General features: G+C 40.4%; 1 protein-coding gene across 1 annotated transcript; it reads left to right on the top strand.

Annotated features, from left to right (window-relative positions):
- On the top strand, window positions 1-26,866 carry LOC115622332. The gene is made up of 6 exons (XM_030516242.1): window positions 1-173; window positions 20,518-21,201; window positions 21,266-21,382; window positions 21,742-21,780; window positions 22,342-24,940; window positions 25,005-26,866. Exons 2-6 carry the CDS (start codon window positions 20,629-20,631, stop codon window positions 25,526-25,528), a joined length of 3,852 nt encoding a protein of 1,283 aa, XP_030372102.1. The 5' UTR covers window positions 1-173; window positions 20,518-20,628; the 3' UTR covers window positions 25,529-26,866.
- Window positions 26,867-27,157: the final 291 nt, after the last annotated feature.

Genomic DNA, 27,157 nt, shown 5'->3' with positions numbered 1-27,157 from the left:
CGATTTGTGATTTAATTGAAACTCCCAAAAATAACAACAAAAGCGTTTAGGCCTTGGGGATTTATTACGTAATGGATTTAAAATTAGCATCAGCAGCCACAGTAGCAGCAGCCGCCGCACCAATACCAACAACAGAGAGCGCAGTATGGATATGCATTTAAACAATGAAAATGGTAAGCATTACTTTTTTTATTTGTACTTTGTTTTAAGCATTTTTTTATTGCACTTTTTGCAGTTGTAATTCAAGCTTGTGGTTGTTAGCTAAACTGAACACTTAAGTACTAGTTTTTCAAGTAACTTATGGGTCTTAATTCATATGCATAGACTGTAGACTGTTGTCATCACTTTAAGGGGCAATTGGTTAGATAGCAACAAAGGTTCTTTAGGGGCTTTTTTAACTTCCAGGAAGTGTTCTAACAGCTCTTATACCAGCAACTATTATCAAGCGTCTATCAAAAAACATGAACTCTCTCGTTATATATACAAGTATATATGTTTACAAATGTGTCTAATATATGTTTTAGGGACTTCTTTAATACGGTTGTAGCGAAGGATTTAAAAGTTATTCTTTTGCAACTTGCAATCACGATAAGATGATAAGAATATACAAATCATTTCTATTTCTGTTCTCGAAATTTGGTCACATTTGAAGCAACAATAATCTTACCTTCAATTATGCAACAGCCTATTCAACATTATCCCTCATTCATTCTCTTGTCTTACTTATTGCTTTTCTATTGTACACTTAAATCTTTTAATGATAATTGCAAGAGTCTTAAACAATTAATGGTGGAAGTGTTGACGTCGGAATGTGTAATGGTTAAAGCTGGCTTGAAGTAATTTAGAAACATATTAATTAAATTGGAGATTTGGTAATTGAGTAAAGCACTCAACCTTGACAAAATTATATAACATCCAAAGTTAGTTTCTCAATTCGAAGTTAAAAAAAAAAAACAAACATACGATGCATTGTTATTATTAATATTTATGTCTCATTTATTAAATTAAACGCTGCTTCCTTTTATTTGTGAGCACAATCGCTTCTTCATTTCTGACATTATCCATCACATTGCTTAAAGTAAGCTTTAAACAATGTTATTCTGAGAAAGAAAGAAAGAACAAATATGAATAATATTGTAGACATGATTCATTAAGCTGAGCTTTATATCACTTTTTGTTTTGTCGCACAAAGCTCAAACAAAACGCCCAATTTGGACACCTTGTTGTTGTTGTTTTTGTTGCTCAAATAATTAAACTTGATTACTATATATATACATACATATATCTGCAGTGATGCTGCCACTATAGTTCTATGCATATATGTTCTATTCCTCTAACTCTATACTAATTCCCAAGCAATTCCTATATAGAAGCCATTATTCATGATTTTGATGACTGGCGTAAAAAAAACGCAAATTATGGGTCTCTACAAATTACTCATTGACGCATGGAGCAATTGACTGACTGACAGCACATACATAGTTCACTAAATACTCGTACATATGTATGCGTGCGTTTAATTTTAACCATGATGGCAGACTCTTCTATCTATTTTTTTTTTTTTTTTTGTTTTTTGTGAAGACTTTCTACATGAGTACATTCTGCCAAACTAACGACCCACGCGTTATGCCTTAACTTAATAATAATGTTATATAATAAGCCAGCGAGGCAAAACTTGTTCTAAGCCCAAAATAAAAAAAATAACCGAAATTAAGAATAAAAATCGAATATGGAAAAAAGGCGCACTAAGAGGCCGGGCTGTCAAGAGGCCGCCGGTGATTAATTACAGGCCACCAGCAAAATGGTTTGGCTTGGCAAGAGCTTAAGACAATAGACCTGAAGCTTTGAGAAATTCAAAAGGCACTAAGCAACTTGCTACTATTTTCCGCAACAATAAAGACAAGCAGGCAGGCAGGCAAGCAGGCGTTCTATGTATTAGAAAAATTATAAATGTTAAATTTAATAATAAACACAAACAAAAATAATGGAAGCGAAATGAGCAGCGCAAAAAGAAAATAATTAACCAAACCAGTTTTGGCTTAAACAAATAGCAAACAACAACAATATCAACAACAACAATAAACACAACATAGAGTTGTTGGGGAGACGTGCGGCACACGCTCAAAAATAATTGGCGACGTAAGGCAGAAAAACCTTGACTTTGACTTTAAATGACTCGCAGCTAACGTTGGCAGCGCTGCCGCTGCTGCTGCAGTTGACGTCGCCGTCGCCATCGGCGCAAAAACACACATAAGTGTATATCCATTTGTAGTATAGACAACAATCACACTTCATTGCTATAAAATATTGCGTATAAACAGACAGAATTGAAATGAAACCGAAGCGTTAACAAAGTCGCCGACGGCGATTTCCGCAGCAATTGCTGAATGAACAAGTCCAATCGGATCGGATCGGATCTGATCGCATCAAATCGAATTGAAATGCAAAATTCAGTTTCAATATCAAGGTCGTTGCTCGTCGTCATCGTCATCGCTCGCGCTCGAGATAGTGGAGCGTGAGATTGCACAGCTGCTTGTAAGCAGCTGGCCAAGACGCAATTCCCTGTTGGCCCACCTGCTTGGGCATGATTTAAATTGGCATATGCAATGCATAGAATTTGTTATTATTATAAAAAAAAACAAAAACAAATAAACTCATTAGAAATTTAAATGAGACAACCAACAGCTTCACTCTGCTGCTGCCGTTGTTGTTGTTGCTGTTGACTGTCACTGACTGCCCCAGCTATAGTCAGAAATGGGCCTGGCCATTTGGCTGACTCTCTGCTGTTGTTATGTCAGCGAGTTCAATGAACAGACGCAATGCGAGCTGCGCGCGCGCGCGCCCACTTTGCCAAAACAAAAGACTTAGGCAACGAACTTGCTGCAAACAGAAGTTCAAGTCGTCGCTCTCTCTGCCGGCGTCGCTCCAAGAGGCGCACGCGCACGCGTCAGCTTGGCCACGGTTTTCATTTTCATTTGAGCAGCCAATGCGGCCAAGGTGCAGGCACTGTATAGCCCAAAGGCTTCAAGTTAGCATTAGATGAAGAAGAAGAAGAAGTAGCTGCGGCTGCGGCTGCCACGGTTGCAGTCGCTTTGGCAAGGGCGCGCCAACAAAAAGTGAATCTGCCGCTTGACTGGCTTGAACGACGCCAAGAACCAGTTCATTGCAATTTAGTGGCCAATCTTAGCGGAATGAGCAGAATGAGCGAAGGTGGAGAAGGAGGTGAGGGGAGAGGCATGGAGGATGTAATGCAGCCAGTTGGGGCAGGTTGTGCGGCAGTTGTTGACCGACGCCGACTGCAGCAGAGCTGGAATCATTTGCCGTGAAAAGGGCGTTCAACTGGCAAATGTTGCCATGCTCATGTGCCCATTGCCCATGGCATGTTGAGGTTCTTGCCACCAAGTTGCTGCCACAGCAGCAACAGCAGCCAGAGCAGCACCAACAGCAGCCACACTTGGTTATGGCCAACGAGTTTCTGAATTCTGTTGCACTTTTTTTTATATTTTTTTATATGTATATATTTATTTTCTAAGGCCAATGCCTGCAACTCGTCGTCGTCCTCTTCGTATTCACGTCATGAAAAGGGAATCAAATCACTCTTACTCTTTGCCAACAACCAAGCAGCCAACTCTACTTTGCCGGTCCATGCCTGTATTTGTGGGCTCGTATGTGTTTTGGATCTGAGGTTATTGACTTCTTCTTCATCTCCATCTTCGTCTTCCTCTTGCTCTTCTACTTGGGCTTGTTAGTGTTCTTGTAGCGGCTTTTGCTTTCTGTGCTGCAAGCAATTTGAATTGTTGCTCGATTGCTCAGCAATGTGCATGTTGCTGCAACATTTATGTTGCGAGGGCATGCCCTTTGCACAGTGAGTGATGCACTTGTCTTGCTTGATAGGCTCCCAGGTAAATGCCAAGTCATGCCAAAGCAACCATTTCAAGACTCTCTTAAGATCTTGAAGAGACACCTGTAAACAAATCAAATCGAATGAAATAAAAACTAAGAGAGCCGCTCAATGCGAACCAGGAAGAAAGTGTGCGCAGCATTGAAAACAAACCATACAAAAGAATGAACCGAAAGACGTTGGCGTCGAAGAGGCAGAAGAAGAAAAATAAAAAGAAAAAAAAAACAGAAAAAGCAACAACAACAGCAACAGCGGCAACACAAACAAGTTCGCCAGTTCAATGACCGACCTACTCAAGCGCGTTATAACCAAAGCAACATACACATAAACGCATACAAACGCACATAGACTCTGGCAGACAGAGAGATAGAGTGGGAGAGAGTAAGAGAGTGGAGCGCGACGACGACGCTTGGCAACTGGCTTCTGTGTCTTTTGTTGTTATTGCTGTTGTAGTTGTTGTTTGTCTTGTTGCTGTTGTTGCCTCGTTTGTTGGCCCGATTGCTGGTGGAGAGCGCAAGCGCATGCGCAGAGTTGCCGTCGCTTTGAACTTTGCAGATGCGGGCGACAGGTTCTATGCCAAGCCATCATTATTGCTGGCGTTGTTGTTGTTGCTTGACACTCTTGCTGTTGCTGTCTGTATTGTTGCAACTAGCTGTAAACTTTGCCATGTTGTTGTTGTTGTTATTGTTGCTGCCGTGGCTGTTGTGCATTGACTGTGACATTGAAGCTGAGCTTCGTGTCGATCAACACAGTGCGCTCTTTTTTTTGGAGTTCTTCTTTTGTTTAATTTGAATAAATAGTTTTGTTGCCATTGTTGCTGCTGCTGCTGCTGCTGTTAATGTTGTTGTTGCTACAATAAAATTATGGCCATTTACACGCCGCGCATACAAACAAAATCACGTAATAGCTGTAAGTTTTATTGTCATGATTTAGCTTTGGGGGTCAGAAGAGCAGGCGCGCCTTTTAACGAAATGCTCTTCCATTTAATGCTTGCTTCATTTTTTTTTTTATTATTAGCGCACTTACACTCTAACGGTACTTGTACTTCTTGTTTTTGGATTTTGGTGATTTATGGCACGTAATGTAATTTTTACAGTTTTTGGTTGTATCAGAAAAACGTGTCTGACATTTTAAGTAGTCATCACATTTTAAGACTATTGTTGTTATGCTTAGCTTTTTAGCTGAGCTTAAAGCGCTCGACAATTTTGCATAACATGGCGATTTCCGGTTTCGCTCTAGTTCATTGTCAACTGTCAGTTTGCAAGAGTGGCAAGAAAAGCAAACAAAAAGCCAACAACAAATAAACAACCCTTTTAAACAACAGCTTGGGTGGCTGCAAACGCTTCAAAACTGCAGCAGAGCATGCAATGCATGCAGACAGAGAGAGAGACAGAGAGAAAGAACGAATTATAGTTAAGCAATACTGAGAGCTTTAACGTGGCTGCAATGCACGGCAAGAAATGTGCAAAAATTAAATCAAAATTTTTTCATTTCATTTCAAAAATGACTTTTGACATATGTTTTCGTTGCAAAAGTATTTGAGTTTATTAACTAATTGGGAGCATTTTTTTTCCAGCTTGCTAAAACGGAATCCATTTCTATTTGTATTTTGTTGATAAAACGTTTTTTATGTATTCTCAAGAATGCCAATCTTTTTAGGTTACTTTCATGCGATTCTGCAAAGCTTGCTATCTTAGAAGCGCGTATCAAATCTGGCCATTATAAAAGTCATAAGAGCACGGAACCAGTTGTTGGCCATTTCGTTTTTATGATGAGTTCGATTTACGACCGAATTTAATTTGTTAAGACTCAATTCGAAATGAAACAAATTGTTTTTGATTGATGGCATAGAACGATATTTGTTCGATTAACCGAGAAAGAGATGCGAAAATAACGCAGCGGAGAGGCAATTAAAAGGCACTAACTGAACGCAAACTATGCCTTCACAACCAGTTTTAGAATCTTAAATCCACTGACGTAACTAATCGTAACTATTCATTACAAGTATTTACTTACATATACTTACTTATATAACTGTTTTTAGTTAGTCATGACTAATAAAAATTGATTGACAATAGTAGTTTTGAAAAAGTAGGAATTTGTCGTAAAAATGAGAAAACGGATTTGCAAATGTTTAGTCTGAATGTGGCTTTAAACGTACTTTTATTAACTTAGAATTGCAGAATCAACATAAAATATAATTAGGCTTTAATGCAGATTGATTACTCACGGCACCAAAAGTAAAGAGAAGTAAGAAGAAGTAAAAAGAAGTACATTTTCAAGATAAAAGATATTCAATTGAAGGTTAAAAAAAATATATTTTTTAGTTTTTTCAGTTCTTGTAACACAACATTGTAATAATTGTTATTTTGTTGTAATTATTATTTACTCGTATTTGATATTCATTTCTTTTCCTCCGCTTTTGGTACAATCTAGAAACTGCCCGTTCATTCATAAACTGTACAAATATACTTTATATCTATTAGGTAGATAAGGTTTTATAACCTGAAATCTTTATTGTTAACTTATTATAGAAACACACAAATTGATGAGCCAATTTTTGTGGATAAATGAAATGAATTGAAACATTTCTTTAAGTGTACAGTGCACCCTGCACGCCAAAGCAACTACAATAACGGCGTGGTAGGAACAACAGTCACCCCAGAGCTTTACAGATTGCAGAAACCGCCGCCCTCCTGCTGGCGTTTATTCTTCTTTTTTCTTCTTCTTGCTGCTCTGCTACTGTTGCTCTGTTGTTATTGTTATTGTTCTCCGTACTCTCGTACTACCAGAGTGAGTTCATGCCAAGTGCAAGTGCTTGCCATTCCCCCACCACGCCCCCCCGCCGGCCAACGCTTGTTTACTGTCTGCACTGCAAACACGGTCGGTTGCCATCGTCTGTAGTCGTTGGGTCGTCGGTCCTCGGATCGTCTGTCGTCTGTCGTCTGTCGTTTGTCGTCGTCGTTGCCTGAACAGCGCTGGCTTGGCAGAGTTCGTAACTTTAGTCCTAACTCGGGATGTTAGCGCGTAAGGCAGGTCATGTCCAAGTGGGCATTTTTTGCAACAATCGAAATAATGCCACAAATGTGTTCAATTGATTTCTAAAAAAAAAGTTACAAAATTTCCCATAAGTCTAATAAAGTTATTATAATTAAATCAAAAAAAAGTAAATATGCAAATTAAGTGCGTGTTTGTGCTCTAAATGTGTAAAACATAGTCTAAGCCATATACATATAACTATTCATTTATATCTATCTATATACATATATATACTTATATATGCATATGTATTGTGTATATATAGCTGTCAGCTATCCAAAGATACCCCGAGAAATGTGTTCATACGGCCGTAAACTATTATACTTTTATCTAATCTATTTTCGCGACATTTTTGCGATAATCAGTTTTTTTAAATCGCGTTTAAAATGTGTTCTGGCCAACACTTGAGGTAGAAAAGACGCCCCCTTGTTTAACTAAACTGTTGATGAGAAAATGAGACTGAATCTATAAAATATATTGTGCAATAAGCTAAAGGAGAGCTATAGAAAACAAATAAGGTAACTAACTAACTAACTATATACATTTGCATTTTGCATAAGTTTTACTTTTGATTTCGCATTCCAAAAAAAAAAAATACATACATATATGCGCAACCATGTCCTGACGCACGATGATTTCTCGAAACCCATGACACTCACATGTGTATGCGTGTGTGTGTGTGTGTGTGTGTTGCTGTGAAAGTTTGCAACGACGCTGCTGCTCCGGAGTTCAACAACCTTCGAAAAAGGCAGCCAGCCATAGGCGGCAGTAATGAAAGCAGCGGCAGCAACAACAGCAACAGCAACAACAGCAACATGCAACATACAACATTATCCTGCCCAGACACAAACAACAACATAGCACAGTTATTGTTGTCTCGCTCTAACACGACTGCCAACACGCATGACCAGCAGCAGGCAGCACGGACGAGGGTCTGAGAGTGCCGAGCGCTTTTCTGAATGGGTGGAAAAAATTAAAAGTGAAACTTTGCGCCTGGGCAACGGCAACGCCGCCACCGAGCTGCTGTGTGGCAGACAACGACGTCGGGGACGACAACGATTCGCACTCGCACTCGTTGCAGCACAGACGTTGCAAGGTCCTTGCCCGCTGCTGCTGCGCTGTCATCGCCGTCGCTGTTGCTGACGCAGACGTTGCTGCTTTTTCTGCACACTGTCAAGACCAAACCCATTGCCTCTTTGCGACTGCAAGCATGGGCAGGACCTTGCACATGCAATGGCACTCCAATACACCCCCAACCCCCCTCCTTCCCACCAATCCGTGCCTCCGTGCAGCAGCAACTGCGTCTGCTGCATGCCGTCTGCGGCCATTGTTGTCGTCGTCGCTGGCGTCGTTGCTGGCAGCGCAGCTTGTGCTGTCGTTGTCCTGTGTGTGTTTCGCTTTCCGTATTGGGTGTGTATGCCTCTCTGCATTGGCAAAAGCCGACGACCGTACGTGTCAGAGTTCATTGAACGCCGCACTGGCGATTTATGTATGAAAAGCGAAAAGGATAATGAGCTGTAGTAGCTGCAGCAGCAACATCGCTGATGACGATGACGATGACGCTGACGTCGTCGGCAGCATAAACGGGCGTGTGCCCCAACATGGATGTCTGCAACTTCCACATAGCTGGCTATGTGTTGTTATTGTTGTTGTTGTTGTTGTAGTGTCTGCGCCCGTCTGTCTGCCGCCCGACGTCCTGCCAGCCAGCCAGCCAGGCTGTTGCCTTTTGGAATATGCTGAAAAGGGTCGTTCGCCTTTTCTGTTGTCTAGCCTTTTACTTTGACTTTTTTTCTCATTTTTTTATTCCCTACACTTCTGCTGCTGCCTTTGGCGCTGTCACGGTCTGGCAAGCGAACCGCCCCTCCCTGTGGCCAATACTTTATTTTTGCAACTCGGGGACGGCGGCGTCGACGACGAATTTATGCGCATTTTCAATCGCTTTGTCGTAGGTCGTGTTTGTTTTTGTTATTGTTCCGAGTCATCGTCGTCGTCAAGGTAATGTCGCCCACAGGATTACATTCGGAAGCTCTCCATTTAATCCGCCACACAGTATTCCTCTACCAACTGAAATATATTTATATACATGTGGTACTTATATACAGCTTTCCTGCTGCTCGCTTTATGAATTTTTAGGTAGTTGCTTTTAGGGGTTTTAATTGGTTTTTCGTTTGGCAATTTTTGCGTCTACTGCGGTTTGGTGGCACTCTCCGACTCTTATTGATTAATTTCGAATTGATGGCCAGAGCAGGCATTCTATTAATATGTATATATCTGAGGATATGCAGTGAAATGAAATTGTTCTATGTCTAGCCAGACTGGCTAACGAAAAAGGCAAAATGATTCACACAGACATGCAAGTCCTTGAGTGCATTAACCTTAAAAGGAAGATGATGTAATGAGCAGTGGGTTCATAACTCAAAACGCTCACAAACAATTGATGGGGCTTGTATGCATATAAACTATAATATATTGTTTAAACAATCAAATTTCTAGTAACAAGTATTGCATTAGGTGAGAAGGTGACAGCTGAATAGTTTTCAACATTTATCAAAAATAATTAATTTGGCTTAAATACTGGAAACAAGTATGTAGAAACAAATGCATTATTTAAAATTTACAATTACTCAATCATTCAATGCCTATTCATAGTATAGTAAGCTTTGAAAAACCAGTTATTGTAATAACTTGTTAAGTTATTGAAGGTGTAACAATTTTTAAAAACTTTTGAGCAAAAATTCAATTAAATATTTTGTGTTTTCACTCCAAACTAACTAAACTCTAGTGATTAAAGAATTCAAATAACTCTTAAAAGCCATTTTTTGTTAAAAATATTAGCTCTGGTATGTATATATTTAAATATAAGAACAACATATTTAATTTATCTTATTATTTGTATAAAATAGTAATAGTATAGTTTATTTATAAAGGAAAAATGAAAACATTGCTGCATACTTTTTGGCGCTTTGTTGTGCTATTTGTTGTAGGTTTTCATATTTTGTATCGAAAAGTTAATAATTTAACTCTCAGACATGTAGGAAGGAACTTAAAAGAAAATAGACTTAATAATTATTGAACTCTTGACGTAGTTGTTTAAGGGGGGACGTGCATTATCTAACTGCAATGAACAGCTAAAAAATGTTAAAAATAGTTTGTTTTATTGTTATATCAGCAATAAAAAGATTTTGTTTAGGGACTTATCTGTCAATTTTGTTCTGTAAATGCGATTGGTTAGCAAGTAAGATTATGTCACGGGATTGAGATAAAAATTCTTAGCAAGATATATGCCCTTGTATTGATTGAACACACAATACTCTTAAAAACTAGCCCGCCTAAACAACAAAGTTCCAATGCATTTTACATAACTGCAGAGCAATCGGCCAAGTAATCAGCAGTCACTTATAAGTATGTATGTACACCTTTGTATATGTAGTATCTATGTATATATGCATTTGTTAACAACAACAAAGGGTAAACAATGGCAAAAATAGCAAAAAACTTTCACTGCGCAATAAGAAATAGCAGCAATAGAATGAAAAAAAATCAACCGTTTAATGCTGATAAGAAAAATGCAGTGGAAAAAAAATCGCAAGCGAAACTAAAAACTAAAAGCAATGCAAATGTAACGCCCTTCATACACATATAGGGCGACTGATAAGATGTACTTTGTTTTTGTAGTTATTGTTGCGGCTCGTTGCTTGACGTACGCAAAATGCATTTAATTTATGAGTAGTTGACCTACGTTAAATGCAAAACTCTGATGCACCTAAAGGCTCATTAGAATGGTGGCGCGTCGTCAAGCTCAAGGGCATGCCAAGTAACGAAATCAAAAGCTAAATACTCGCATGTGAATACAACAACAACAGAAGAAAAAAAACAGCAATAAGCAATTCGTTTGATTTGCCTTTAAAATTGAAAGGCAGATATACATTTTAATTGCAAATGAGCTGCCAGTGAAGCGACAAAACAAAAAAAAAAAAAATATTTCACTTTATCTGAATTTACTCGTATTTTTACAAATTTTACTTTCGCTTTTAGCACTTGTTGTTATTTTGTTGCACAATAAAAAGTAAATAAAAACGAAAATTGTTTTAAACAAAGCAGCACAAACAAATACACGACTGGCCGGCCAATCCAATCAGTCAGTCAGGCAATCGGTCAGAGTCGGAGTCGAAGTCGAAGTCTGTCCAGTTTTCAATGAGGCGTAGTTGAATTTGCAATTCTCGAGACCAGACGCTCATCCAGACTCAGACTCCGAGACGTATTGCCAATTAGCAGGCAGTGGTTTTAGGCGCGTTACCTGCCCCAAGGGGAGCTACTGTTTGCCTTAATGTCAAACAACAAGGTAGCCCCTTCACGTTCTTATATCAAATATCAAATGCTAAATGATTTATGAAAATCTTAATAAAGATTAACAGAAATCCTCTAAGCTTTGTTCTAAACAATTGTAATTTTAAAGCCTATTGTTTTGGAAAGAACCAGATTTTTAAAGTAAAATAGTTACAAAAATATTTTAAAGAGGGATTGAAGAATGGCTTGTAGATGAATGGTATGGGGAACCTACAACAAACAAAGATGTGTACATGAAATAATACAAAGAGCAAGAAATTCAGATAGAAAAACGAATTCTTTCTTATATTATATATTAATATTATTAATAATTCAATAACTTCAATTAAACTTATAGCAAAATACAAATAAAACTTAAACTATGAGCTTAGTCTTATTTAGGGATAAACGATTAAATTAAATTTAAATTAAACTACGAGAGATATAAAGAAAAGGACTTAAAGGGGCATGAACTACTCAATAAAACGGACTATATCGACAAATATGTTATGATCATATCAGATCAAGCATACTAAGAGCCACGCTGCTATTTCTCATATACATATATTGGTGCGCAAACAAATGGAAGGGTAGGAAAAAGCGCGGCTGATAAATATGAACATACTGGACCGAAGAATGGAAAGATGTCTTCTGCATGCAGACGGACATAATCTCTCTAAAATAACTAGCACAATCGTTTCTACTCAATTATTAATTAATATTAACTTACCGATTAGTCTAGACACATTAGTTGTTACCTAAGGAATTGTGAAATATATGCAAATTGTAATGATCAAGCAGATATTCGACAATTCCTTGAGTAACAACTTATTTATTTAAACTGATGGTGAGCCAAATATTTGATTGATTTATACTTTTTACTTTATCCAACAACAATAAGGTCTACATACATTATATATTACTATAGGCTTCATATTAATGTCAATAATGGGTTAAAAACTCTAGCGTCACTCTCTGCAAATCCCCAATCCCCACTCCCCACTCCCCACTCCGCACTCCCCACTCACAGGCTGCAATTATTGCACATGCGCCGACGCCGACGCTGACGTCAACGTTGACGTCTCTGTCAACTACATGCAGCCCTATACAGTAACAGAAATAGCAACAACAATAGCAAAAACAACAACGGCAACAACAACAGCTATAGCAAAATTTCAAGGTTAAAGTGCAACGAAACCGCAGCAATATTTTTATGTGAGCTGTGTTGTTGTTGTGGTTGTTGGTGCTGTTGCTGTTGCTGTAACCGTGGGGGTGCTTCACCTGCTAACAAACTGCTCGACTTGTGTGCAGACGACGCCAGTGTAGAGACAAAATGTCAGTTAAAGGACTGGGGGTTGGGGCTGGGCTTAGCCAAGGGGTTTGGGTTTGTTGTTTAACACATGCAGCCAGCCAACGAACTGTTACTTCAATTAGCATAAATAGCAAATTCATTCCATTTCTTTTTCTTTTCTTTTTTTTTAATCATTCTGTTTTGCTTTGCTTGGGCTGTCCTTGAAATCACGGTATTAATTTCATTTCATCGCATTTTTTGCAATTGTTTATACGCTCGTTGTTGTTCTTTTTTATTAGATAATGCGGCAAACGTTGATCGTCTAACATTCCGCGGGTAATTTAGAGAACAAACGAAACATGCGGATGAGTTATATTTACACACACTCGACAGCAGACACACTCGTATACACGCATAGTTTGCAGTCACATTGCTTTGCATACCCTGTTTGCTGCGACAAAGAGAGAGAGAGAGAGAGTGAGAGAGAGAATAGGGGAGAGAGAGGGAAGCGTTACAGAGTCCATATTGTAGTTATTGATTGGCATCGGGCTTGTACTTGTATGCCTGAACGCTTTCATCTCGTAAATCATGGGAATTGGAGGGTCTAGCACTGTTTTCGCAGTCAACTAAAAATTTGCAGTAATGGTAGATTTATGGAAATAAATGTTACAATTTATGATTTTAAATATGTCAAAGTAAAGTAAAAAAAAAACAAATGTTGATTAAGCTACATCAATCGCTTCTTTATACATCAAGTTCTTCTTTGACTTCTTATATATTAACTAAATTATAAATTAAATATTTCTGCAATAATAGTTAACAGATTCAATTTGTTTCTGAAAACTATAGTAGTGAGGGTATATGCCTAGTCGTTTGCCTTTCAGCAATATATCTTGTTTGCATTATTCTATTCGCATGCACATTCTCGACTTGTGACTCAAGGTTATGATGCTGCTGTCGTTGTTGCAGCCCGCCCGCCGCAAAGCGCTCGCAAATTATTACACACACACATACACACACACATACACGCCTACATACATACACACTTACAGCAATTTTATTTTATCAGCTGCCTTCAGCGTCCCCTTCTGTTGCATTTTTCGCTATTTTGTTAGTTCGGCTCGTCTCGTTTCGTTTTGCATGCACATAAAATAAATACGTAGACGAGCACTTAGAACTATTCTGTACCTACTTTTTCACTATTGTTGTTGTTGTTGCTCACGCTGTTCACATTTTACATTTCCGGGTTGTGCACGCCCGCAATTTTCGCGGCGTTTTTGTTTGCATGATTTACAAATCTAGTAATTTGAATTTTTCGCAACGCGTGCGCACATTAAATAAAAATCATAATTTATGCAGCACTTTGTACAAATGAACATGGCATATAAGTACAGTAAATAGTTATATACATATATATATATTGTGAGTAAAACTTATAGGCACATCCATAAAGTCGAAAGTGAATTGCAAATTGGAAATTTGACAAAATGAGTCACCAAATATATATAATTATATGCGGTTTCTTTCTAATCTAATGAGCAAGATTTGTTTTCTACATGGCAGCTATAGACAACAAATTTAGAAAGAGTTCCGTCTTTATTTATTATGACTAACCCATATATTGAAAGAGCAAAGCAGAATATAGACTAATTTGAAGGCTTTTAAAATGACTTTTTAAGTCTATAGTTGAAGCTGTTAAGTCTACTTGGCTTAAATAAACCTAAAATATTAATAGCGAATATAAATGAAATTATTCAAATATAAATAAATGATTGAAACGCAAAAATCTGTCATTAATATTAGATTATAAGTATGCTATTTTTCCCAAAGCCTATTTGAGAACGAAGTCAGTATCATTATTGGTAGTCAATCCCATATGCACAACTAACTCGAGCTCTGAAGGACTTCCGCTATCTTCATCATTCTTCATCCAGATTAACATTAAAAATTCACAATAACTAACTAATCGTGGCTTGAGAAATGGAAAATTTCTGATTCTATAGGGAAAAGCAAACAATTGTGGTTTACATTTGCAGCATCATTAAATAATTTATTAAACACAAACTCTTCCGTTAGTTTTCGACTTTGATATGCTGATTCATTTTGATTTCCGTGATGTATATATAGCACTATAAGCTTATATACATATATGCATGTGTATATATAAAGAGCAAATATTTATTTAGCACTCTTGACTACATTGCAAAATGTGTTTATTTATGAAAACTACTTGAAGAGATACGCGTTTATTTCCTCGATGGCCCCCAACACTCCACCCTAATGCCATAAAATTGGCTGCCGGGGGAGTGAGCGAGAGAGTTAACTAACAATTTATGGTCTTTGTTCAAATATACGAGTACATAGATAGTGCAACAGTTATCAGTTATATACATACTGGGTGCATTTGTATATGCATGCCTATCTGTGCAGTTCGTTTAGTGCCCTCTACTGTGCACAATCGCGCACTTGTCCTTGAAATGCTGACTGGTAGTTGTTGTACAACAGTTCTACAACAAGCTAATAAACTAGCAAGCGACCGAACGCTTCCCTATTGCAATTTGATAAAGATCGAGGCGACTGCACTCAAAGAAAAAGCAGAGTGAAATGATGAAAAGCATTTGACTTAGTCACAAAGGATTATTAAGATGGGAAATGAGAATGTTTAAGCGATATTAAATCGATCTTAAAGTAAAAAAAAAAATTATTTTTATAATAATATTTCGACAGATATTTTTGAAGGAAAAGAAGAAACTGTTGAGTACATCTCTGTGTTGAATACATTTCCTGAGTATATTAAGCGTTGAATATTTAGAATAGAAATATTTATGACCACATTCTGAATTGTTCACTTAAATAGTATAGCTGTGGCACGTATAGTATTGTTTATATCAAGGCGAAATGGAGTAAAGAAGTTAGTCAGAAGACACATATACTGCAAAAATTGAACCAGACCTTCAGTTGGCTGGAAAATTTACAGAGCGAGTCTAAAGATATTCTTAAACAGCTTTACTAATTTATTATTAATTTATTCATATTTTGAAATAGAAATTTAATATAAAGTTTTAGTACTTTTTCAGCCATTAATTGCAGGCAATGGCTCCAAATAGAAGAAATTAAAATTCAAAAATTAGAAGCCAAACCTTTGATCACTGTGTTTGAATTAATTTTATAATTTATTGTGAGTGAGTCTAAAACAATAATATAAAATTCAAAAGTCATATTAGAAATATTGTAGCTGCAATCCAAACGAAATGAAACGTATTGCAGCTAACTGGGCATGGGAATTGGAATGGGAAAACGTGGCGTATGAGCAATGTGGTGGAAAAGCAAAAAATAAAATTAAAGCTTATCAAATGCACTCAACGATGACTGCGACAGCGAGAACAACAACGACGACGTCAACGCGAAGACGTCTCAGCTGCGAAGTGGGGGCAAGGGGGTGGGCTGGCGGTGCTGTGGAGGCATTGCTCGCTGGCTTGGTCGGTGGGTCGTCAGCGTTCAAGTTGAATGTTAAAATATGGCGGGCGCGACAATTTGTAAACGCTTTTGTTTTCTCCCCCCCTCGCACTCTTTTTATTTTAATGTTAGCATATTGTTGTTATTGTTATTAGTGTTGTGGTTGTGTGCAGCCAGACATTTAAATTAAGCACACACACACAGAGAGAGAGAAGCCACACACTTGTGTGTATGCTCGTGATATTTATTTTTAATTTGCCGCGCCACTTTTAGCAAATGTCTCGCCCAAGCGCTTACTCCCGCCGTCAAACGCCTCGCACCACCTCCCCACTCCCCACACGCCGCTCTACAACCCCTTCAATTACACCATCTCAGTTATCGATGTGTGTCCTTCAAATGCAATTGTGCGATGATTAGAAACGCAAAGCTTTTTTACTTTTTGTTTCTAATGTGCAATTTCTCTCTCCCTCTCTCTCTCTCCCTCTCTCTCTTCCTCTCGCTTGTATGCCTATGCAGCGGCGATAATTGTAAGTATGTGTGTGTGTGTGTGTGCAGCTGTTTATTTTCATTTTTGCAGCGATAGTGCACAAAGCTTTTTGGCGCGCTATCGTCAGACACACACACGCACACTCACACACACACACACAGAGGCATACAGATTTCGTTGTTTATTTTTCACAGTTCGTATGCATTTCGACTTCCTTATACTCAGAATTCGCATCTGTTGTATGTTCTATCAATCTTCATTTGGCATATATGCGTCGTTTGTTAGCGAAAGTTCCTCACAGCAACCGATAGAATACTATATAGTATAGTATATTTGCATGATTATAAACCCTTTCCTGTCTCTGCTTGCCAGCAGTGCCAAGTTTTTGTGGCGAAGGCAAAAAATCGAAAGTACCAAAAATAAAAAGTGGTTGCCGCTGTCTCTCTGTCTCTCTGTCTGTCTGTCTATCTGTAAGCAATGTCTGCATATTTGACGGCGCCAACTGTTGTTGCACATAGACACACACACTCACATATTGAAACATATCTAACGGCTAGCCAAATAGATTTCGATTTAAGATTTTCTTTTCGCACATTTCCGCACTCATCAAAAAAAAAAAAAAAAAAAAAAATAGTATAAAACAGAAGTGCATTGCAAGTGCAAGTGCAACAACAGCACACACCCACATGCACATACTCGTATGCTTACAACTATTTATCTGAGTGTGTGTTGCATCCGTGTTGTTGCCGCCATTGCCACCGCCGCTAGCGTCTGGGCAGAAAGTTCTCATTTATGCTGCCAGCGCTCACAGTTCGCATTCTACGTGCGTGTAGTTCACAGATTTTTCACAGATTTACCGCCAGCCGTTCAGTTCGATCGCCCACAGTACTTACTGATAAATATATGTACACACATATATCCACATTGCCATATCTATAAAAGAGTTTCTAGTTCAATTTTGTGAAGTTTTTACTTAAAAAGTTGGCGCAATATTATAGCATACATCGGGTATTCTATGTATATGCCAAGCATATGGCCATTACGACACTTAGGTGAGTTCCTCTACAGCATTCGAATTTTCAGAGTATAGTAAGACTATGCCAAGAACATCTTTATTATTCCTGGATTGCTAGTTATTTGAATTATTTATGAATTTTTAAGTCGACTGTGGATGGGGGTGCACTTAATTTTAAATGTTTACAATTTTCCCTTTCACTCAAATTCCGAAACTGAAAGCTTATTTTAGCCATTACAGAGTATGTTAATTCTGTTCCTTTCATTTTAGGAATTTTGCTGGCATTTAAAACGAAATATTTACATAATTGTGTGTCAAATACGAGTATGAACAGCATTTAAACGAGTTTACGGGCTATTTACATGTCAAAACTTCACTTTGTTGTAAAGCTTATAAATATAAACCGCATATATACATATGTAATACGAACAGAAGACCTAAAAATTCAGACACAAGTTGATCTTTTGAATAAAATTATTCAAATGGGAAATAAAGTAAAGAATTGTTAAGCCAAGTGTTCAAATAAAAGCATTTTGAACACACTTTGAATTTGGTGATAATTTCTCATGTGCATTATTTTATTCCAATACGAAAATATGCCCTAAAAAAGGGGTAAACTTAAGTTAGTTCTTTGCAGCTTTAATGATAAGTTCCTTCCCACCTTTTATCTAATTTGTAATTGTAACTAAAAGTGACGTAATCAATTAAATGATTATCGTTATCTATTTATTTATGTTAAGAAACATTGACTGTCGACATAGGAGGAAAATATATAAAAATTATAAAAAGCATCTTATAAGCTAGAAAAGCCTAAGAAGGAGTAATCTCATCAAATTACAATAATATCTAATTAACGCCCCGACCCGGTGGAGAATATTATTTGACCTTCGGCTAGCTGTGATATACATTTAGTATATCAGTAATTGCAGGCCAACTTCGCTGCCTACTCTTTCAGTAGCCCTGTTTTTGCAAACTCAAATCTCAATAACTGCGCATTTTACATTTGGCCATTTGGCTGTGTTCTGTCAACTCAATTTGTTTCTCTCAGCGACCGACACTTGTCATCCATTATTTATTTGTTGGCCCTAACACAATTAATTCCGGATTGTGCAGTGGCATTAAAATACCACCAACAGTCCCAGTAACCACCCGAACAATTGGCTGAAGCAATGCAACCGAAAAAACTCGAAGGCAGACATAAGCTTTTGGCAACGCATGTCATCGAATCTCTAGAGGAAAGCACTCAAAAGCGCAACCCCCAAGAATATTGCGAACTTGAGTGAGAATTTGCATGCGGCTGAGTGCAGCGAGCGAGCGAGCAATCGAGTGAGTGACTGCGTGAGTGCAGTGGTAGCTGTGTGTGTGTGTGTGTGCGTGTGTGTTGGTGCAGCTGAGTGAGCTTTGGTACTTTATGTGGGTCAGTAGTAGAAAATCCCTTGCATGTGTGTGCGTGTGTTTTTGTGCATTTAACTGTGTTGGAGAAACATTTATTCTAAACGTTTTCGTACATTTCCGCATAGTTGCGTTTTTGAGCGCTTTACACTTGTCGTTCATATTATTTAGTAGAACTTTGTTACGAGTATACGAGTGTGTGCGTGTGTGTGTGTGTTTGTGTGTGAAATAATTTTGCACAAATCCAACGGGAAGACAAAAATCAACGTTGCTGCTACCGCCAACTCAGTGCATTTGAGTATGCGGCACGGTCGGTTGTTGTCGTTGTCGTCGTTGTCGTCTTCGTTGTTCGGTTCGTTTAGTCGCCGCCAGAGGCAGCGGCAAAGCAAAAGCCTGTCAATATACATGAGGAGTAGGAAAAGGAAAAACAAATTTTAAACTATACAAACATATTTAAAAATTATGCAAAAAGTGCGCATAGCAGTGACGCGATTAGCAAACGCCGTGTAAAGCTGCTGGCGGCAAACGCGGCGTATGCGTAACCTATCGAAGCGAACAAAAAAAAAAAAAAAAAAAAAAAAATGAAAAATTCAACGAGAATCATCGTCTCTATTGAAAAGGAAAGTGATGCGTAATTTGTGCAGCGGCCCCAACAAAAGCAATACAGAGTGCGAGAGCGCAGCCCAAAAAAAAAGAAAAAGATATATACATATTTATATATATATATATATTCAAATTGCGAAGAAGAAACAAAAGTTATTATCATTATTATACAATAATAGTTATATTTTTTTAATCAAATGCAAACGCGTTGATAACGAAAGTACAAGCTAATTAATTTCACGCCCACATCAACAATATAAAATGAATTTTTTTTGGCATGACTGGTGAGCATAAGAAGTTAAGACTGCGATTAATGCATTCTATAAAATATATATTAAATATGTTCCACATATATTCAAATTGTGTCTGTACAGTATATGCGTACATATTTGGATTGTTCTTGCACTCGCTCGCACCTATGGCAGTATTTCGAACGCCCTACTTACCCCCTTCCGAGTGAAATGAATGGGCAGGCGGGGCCATGAACATGAACGTAACCTCCATTAAGGCCGCAATCTTGAACTATACAAACACATAACACACGCACACACACACACACGCACACACATGCATAGATATATACTCGTAGAGCCGGGCCGAGTGCGGCACGAACTTGCTCGCTTTTTGCCGCTATTTTGCCGATAACAGCGACGCCATTGAAACCGTTTTTCGACAAGCAAATGCAACACTGCACAAACACAAATACACACACACAACACACACACACACACACACACATATACAGAACAAATTTTGAGTGCAATGTTTGAGTGCATTGGCTTGAAGAGAGCTTTGCATGCGAGTGTCCATAATATTTATGCATGTAGGGGTGTGCGTTTCACTGACGCAGTTATAAATAGCAGCAATTGCTAAAAGCTAGACCAGGGGCGGGCACAATGCTGCTGAAGGGCTGCTTAGTTACAAAATGAAGTGCAAGGCGCCTAACTTTAAAACAACAACAGCAAATTTGATTATTAAAGCATCTCTCTTTCTATACTATTTTGCAGATCAAGTAAAACTGAAAAACCAACAACTAGCAGCCTAAGCAACATTATAGAGTGGAGCAACAAGCAACTTAATTTTAGGACTTAGAGCAAACAATAAGCTGTGGTAAAAAAATGCATGGACAACATCATCAACAAGTGCGGCAACAATCAGCTACGCTGGCAGCAGCGCGCCCCGATTACGTCAACATGAAGGCAGCGACCAATCAGCAGCAGCAACATCAACACCAACAGCAGCAACACCAGCAGCAGCAGCAACAGCAAACAACAGCCATTGCCAATCATCATCAGCATCAGCAGCAGCAGCAGCAACAATTGTCACCGCATCAGCAACATCAGCAACACTTGCATCATCAGCAACATCTGCAGCACCAACAACAACAGCAACAGCAACATCCACACACCTACCAACCCACACACGCCAAGTTGTCGCGTCGTTGCGCACCGCCTCCCCCGCCGCCGCGGTCGACCTCTCCCCAGCGATCACAGCGCAGTCGCAGCGCCTCACCCGACGGCACACAGGACTACGATGTGACACGCATGCGTGAGGAGGACTTTGAACGCCTGGCCGTGTATCTTGTGCCGGACGTTCAATGCGAGCGTGGACTGCCAAATCGAGCGGATAAAACGCTGCCGCGCAGCCTCACGCTCAAATCATCGATGGTCTACTCAACGCCAAATGTTAAGGTGAGCTCCTGCCTGAGAAACTCCTAATAAAAATCCCTAATACCTTCAATATCTTTCTTTGCAGACTGAAGGAGTTTGGAGCAGCGGCGTCATACCGCGTGGCACACGCTTTGGCCCATTCGAAGGCATTCCAACCTCAAACTATCCAAATGATAAGAATAAGGCGCGCTATTTTTGGCGGGTAAGCATCACAATCGAACCTAAATATACATACAAGTATACTCATATAATATTTGATTCATGGGCTGGCATTATCAATTTGCATTGCGCTACGCTAATGGGGCCACAGAGCATTATCCTCACATCATGCATCATCATTTCTATCCCATGTGATTAACCAAACAAACTGATTACTGATTTACTAAACAAATGCTTTTTCTTAATTTTTTAATTTCATGTGAATACCCTCAAAAAAACCAAAAATAAAAAATAATTACAACCTAAACCCCAAAACACAATCAACAAACAACCACCACAAATCTCTCGTTGAAATTCAAAATTGAATTTTGCATTTTTGAACATAATCTGAACGTTAATCAGGTGCAGGGAACACGCCACATAACCTACGGGAATATTAAGGTACCACTTTTTATGCTTTGTTTTATTTGTGACTTACTAACTCTTCCCTAAATAATCTTAATATCTAAACTTAAGAGCTCAGTACTCAGCTTAAAAGTAAAAGTGTGAGAGATCGAAAATTCTGGAAATACAACAAAAAGGCAACCGCTTTGTAAGACGAACCATCTACTTATTTCTCATGGTATATGTCTAGAATCTTCCGGCATTGCTGCCCTGGAACTTAATACTAATTTTCTACAAATTTACTTTTGAGCTGAGTTCTAGGCGAAGGCATTGAATGGCAGCTCTTCTCTGCACTCTTCGATCGTGTTGAGAAATCGAAGAGCGCGGAAAAGTTGTTAGTCTTAGGCACTTTTCATCTGTCTTTTCAAATGCATCCACTATTCCACTATTCTCCCCCACTTGCACACTCCACTATTTACAAAACACGCCTGTCTCTCCCCACGTAGCTTTGTTGTAACTGCTGTTGTTGTTGTTGTTATTGTTAACCGTTATTTCCTTAATCTGCGAGACATAGTCAAGTACCAAGCCCTTTGCTTTCGTTCTTCTCGCACCTCACAGATCTTCAAGGACGATGACTACTATTATCTGGATGGCTCTGATCGCTCGCAGTCGAACTGGATGCGTTATGTGGCCTCCGCCTACAGTCTATCGGTGATGAATCTGGTTGCCTGCCAGCACCAGGAGAACATCTACTTCTACACCACCCGCGACATTCTGCCCAACGAGGAGCTAATGGTCTGGTACTGCAAGGATTTTGCCAGTCGTCTCGGCTACGATGTGGATCCGGAGCGTACTATTTTCGGCGCTTGCAAGCAGGATGCCGAGGAGGATGAGGACGATGAGTTGCCTCCGCACAAGAAGGCCAGTTACTGCATGCCTGCGCCCGAGATTCCAGCCGAGGTGGCTGTCAGTCACATCACGTACGTCATGGGGTTACATCTGCCTGTCGTGGGTGGCAGCGCGGGAGCAGCAACGGCGCCGAATGCCTCCAGTACCACTCAGTGCTGTCGACGCGGCAGTCCACCCACGCATGTTTCCACCACCACCAGCACGACCAGCACTACGCATCACCCGCACATCCAGCATGGCCGCCATCAGGCACTGCACCAGAGTAGCGTTCTACAGCTGAAGCAAGAGCATGCTTCGGTCATCATGGGCCAGGCCCAGGATCGGTCGCCTGTGAACAGTGAGTGCGGCAAGGAGGCGGCTGGTTCGCCCATCTCCAACAAGGATGCGCACTACGAGCATCAGCTGACGCCGCAGGACGGCAGCGTGCGCTCGGTGCGTTCCGATGAGGGTTACCACAGCAACGAGTGCCAGGAGGATGTCTTGACCCCGCCAGAGGACTCAAGCGATAGCGAAAGCGAGCACAATTATGTGCTCGACTGTTCGAAGAAGGCGATTGCTCCCAAGGAGACGGTCATTGCGCAGGCGCAGAAGCCCAGCAGCACTCCCCCCGCAGCTGCCCCAGCCGTTGTTGTAACGAGCGTGGAGAGCGATAAGAATGAGTATCGCAAGTTTAAGGTGAAAATGCCGCTTAAGTACGAGTTCAAGAACAAGAGCTGCGTGAAGACAGAGCCCATCAAGGAGACGGTGGTAGAGGAACAGCTGGTGCTGGGACATGGTGCCACCTCAGCCATGGAGGAGGAGGAACTGCGTGAGATGCACACAGCAGTTGAGGAGTCTGCCTGTCCGCCAACTACCACCACAAGCCTCGGAGAAGAGCACCTGGAAGCGGCGGTGCCACTGCAGGCGGCAACCACAACAACACAGCCAGCGTCCAGCACTGTGATTGTGTTGGAGCACCAGGCGGGAGGCCAAACCCGCACCATTGTGCCGCTGAGCAAGCCCTACTATGAGGCGGAGTTGGGAGCGCCACCCACCAATCAAAGCAATCATGCCATGGCCTATGTGCGCTTCCCCCAGCCCTCGTCCAGCATCCTGGAGACCATACTGACCAGTCAGCATCGACTTGAAGCTGCTGCGGCAGCGGCTAATGCCTGTAGGCAGGCCAATGCGGCTACACCACCACCTACATCGCCAACAGAGATGGCGTACTCGTACAAGAAATCTCAGCGATACGGAAATGCTGTCAGTCCTGACTCTAGCTCCAATCTGGGACAGTCGCAGGAGCTTGTGGCCGGTGTCAACGAGCCGGAACTGAGTTTGGCTGCCAGCCGTGGTCTCATCAAAGGCGAATGCTCACCACCACCGCCCTCACATCATCACCACAATGTCATATTCTCGCCCTCACGCGCCCATGTCGCGTATATGGGCAGTGATGGTGGTCCCCACTCACCCTCGCCCACTTATGCTGGCTACTCACCCTACTCCAGTGGTGGAGGCGGTGGTGCACAGGTCTTGCATGCAGCCACCTCCACCTTTCATTCGCCGCCCCACAGCTCCCACTCGCCCTTCGATCGCCAGTCGAACGCGTCGAGTGGTGGTTCGACTTCAAATCTGCATCTGCTGCAGAGCAGCACGCAAGTGCTGAACCACCCACTGATGCAACCACTCACACCACTGCAGCGTCTCTCTCCACTACGCATCTCGCCGCCCAGCAGCCTCAGCCCAGATGGCAATTCCTGTCCAAGGAGCGGCAGTCCCCTCAGTCCGAATTCGCTGGCCTCACGCGGCTACCGTTCGCTGCCGTATCCCCTGAAGAAGAAGGATGGGAAGATGCACTACGAGTGCAATGTGTGCTGTAAGACCTTCGGCCAGCTGAGCAACCTGAAGGTTCATTTGCGCACGCACTCGGGCGAGCGTCCGTTCAAGTGCAACGTCTGCACGAAGAGCTTCACGCAGCTGGCGCATCTGCAGAAACACCATCTGGTGCACACGGGAGAGAAGCCGCACCAGTGCGATATCTGCAAGAAACGTTTCTCCTCCACGTCCAATCTGAAAACGCATCTGCGCTTGCACAGCGGCCAGAAGCCATACGCTTGCGATCTCTGTCCGCAAAAGTTCACGCAGTTCGTGCATCTGAAGCTGCACAAGCGCCTGCACACCAATGATCGGCCGTATGTGTGCCAGGGCTGTGACAAAAAGTATATCAGCGCCTCTGGCTTGCGCACGCACTGGAAGACGACCAGCTGTAAGCCGAACAATCTGGAGGAGGAGCTGGCAATGGCGGCGGCAGCCACGTCCGAGTGCTTGGGTGAGTCTCAGCTGGACTTACCCCCATCGTCATAAAATACATTGCTATATTTTCCCTTCCCCAGACAAAGATCTGCCCGAGCCAGATTCGCGTGAGGCCTTTGAGCAACTGCAGCAGCATATGCATCCAAGTCTGCGTCACATGGGCGGCGGTGGTGCACAATCACCGCCACGTCTCATTCCGCTGGGCTCGCACACACAGGGTGTGGGGGGTGGTGGTGGTCCGCAGCCACTACATATGCATCATGCACCACCGCCACCACCGCCAGGAGCAGGGCCAGCACAGCACCAGCATCCGCAGGGTCCACCGCCACACATGTTGCTGCAACAGCATGGCGTGCCAGCCACGCCATTGCTGCTAACTACAGCCAACCAGTTGCCACCACCGCCACCACATTTGTTGCAACAACAGCAGCAGCAGCAGCAGCAACAACAACAACAGGCACCCTCCAATCTCAAGTCACTGAAGCAGACGCTGCCAGGATCGGAGTCCCCCTACATGCATGCCCCCACACATGTGCAGGCCCAGGAGAGCCGACCCTCGGTCATCGAATCCTCCAACCAGCCCATGATCATCGAGTGCACGTAGAGCCCAAGCCACAAACCACACTGAGAGCTCTTCTGAAACGGAAATCAAGTGCAATAATTATGTAACTTTAATTTTAAGCGTCGCATCTAAGCAGTCTAAGTTGGACCCCAACTCACGGACACTGGACAGATCACACACACACACACACACACACAACCACACATTCGTACAGACCGCACAAACACACATAACGGTATTATACTACAAGTAGTTGTACATATATAGAGGCAGGCGCCCGGGCCACTCAAAAAAAGCCAATTCAAAATTCGAAAACAAAATCTTAAATAAAATTTATTTCGCGCCATCAAAAAAAAAAACTCCAAACAAAAAATCATAAAACAAAAAAACGGAAAAAAAGGAAAAGATAATGAAAAAGATCTCACAAATTATTGGCAGCCAATTGAAATTGAAGAAATTGATAAACTGCATATTATTTTTGATAAATATTTTATTGTATTAAAGAGAGAGAGAGAGAGAGTGAATTGATGAATTTTGAGTGTTGTTGTTGTTGTATTTGTTGTGTCACGTGTTTTAAGCGTGAACAACAAAAATGGCATGTGGCATGTGTTTTTAGAAACAAAACAAAATAAAAAGCGAAACTATTCAAATGGAGATGTGCATTTACATTTGGACGTTGATTTGAGCCGCAGTTGCAGCTGCACTCACTCAAATAAGACGTACACATAGAGTGTATGTACATCATATACACTCATTCACACACACACACACACATACAAGTACATGCATATAGACATCATACTATATACTTACATCATAATTAAATTCAAGTTGCCTTATTTAAATTTCGTTGAACACTGAACAGAACCAATTGATAATTTTGCTTCTAATTGCGAATTGAGCGATGATTTTCACACACACACACACACACACGCACACACAGACACACCCACATACATGCATACATACATAGATATATGAAATAATGAAACCACTTAGCCTGTACAATAAGAAATACTTGCAACATTATGTTAAGTCAAGCAGATGAATTGAGAGGCACATATACATACATACATACATACATACGTATTTTATATATGAATATATAGTATATATATACATATACCGATATATTTGTATGTATTTTATTATATACAAATGCTATATACTTGTGAATTGCCAGGCAATTTTTGTAAATAGTACCACTGAATAATTCTTTTGTACCATTCTACTACTATACTACTTTCAATTCAATGTCTGATCACAACAACAACAATTTCGTTGCTTGAATTAATTAATCGCGCTTGATTCACTATAGTAGGACTGTACTGTACTGTACTGTAAAGAAATGTGTAATTATTTACGTAGCCAAGTAGTAGTGATTATTAATTATCATTATGATTATTATTATAATTACAATTATGATTAAAGATGAAAACAAATCAAGAAGAGGAACAAGATTTAAAAATAATAACAACAACAACAAAAAACAAGAAAAACAAAAAACATAAACAAAACTTAGCTGAAAATCGGTGCTTTTGACTGTTTCCATTTGTCCACATTTACATTTACAATTGTATTTGTATTATGAAACATATTGAATTATTACTATAAAGCTTAAATATTAGAACACGTAAAATTAAACTATAAACATAAATAGCTAATACACAA

The sequence above is a fragment of the Scaptodrosophila lebanonensis genome, unplaced genomic scaffold (genome assembly GCF_003285725.1).
Source record: "Scaptodrosophila lebanonensis strain 11010-0011.00,11010-0021.00 unplaced genomic scaffold, SlebRS2 tig00000043-arrow-pilon, whole genome shotgun sequence".
Taxonomy (NCBI): Eukaryota; Metazoa; Arthropoda; class Insecta; order Diptera; family Drosophilidae; genus Scaptodrosophila; species Scaptodrosophila lebanonensis.
This window is presented reverse-complemented; position numbering and strand designations above follow the sequence as displayed.

What these genes read in the sequence shown, in the direction of transcription:
- LOC115622332 (XM_030516242.1), top strand. Translation starts at nt 20,629, where the DNA reads ATGCATGGACAACATCATCAACAAGTGCGGCAACAATCAGCTACGCTG. An exon ending in AGGCGCGCTATTTTTGGCGG is followed by an intron (nt 21,383 to 21,741) that starts GTAAGCATCACA and finishes AACGTTAATCAG; the next exon opens with GTGCAGGGAACACGCCACAT. An exon ending in AGCCACGTCCGAGTGCTTGG is followed by an intron (nt 24,941 to 25,004) that starts GTGAGTCTCAGC and finishes TCCCTTCCCCAG; the next exon opens with ACAAAGATCTGCCCGAGCCA.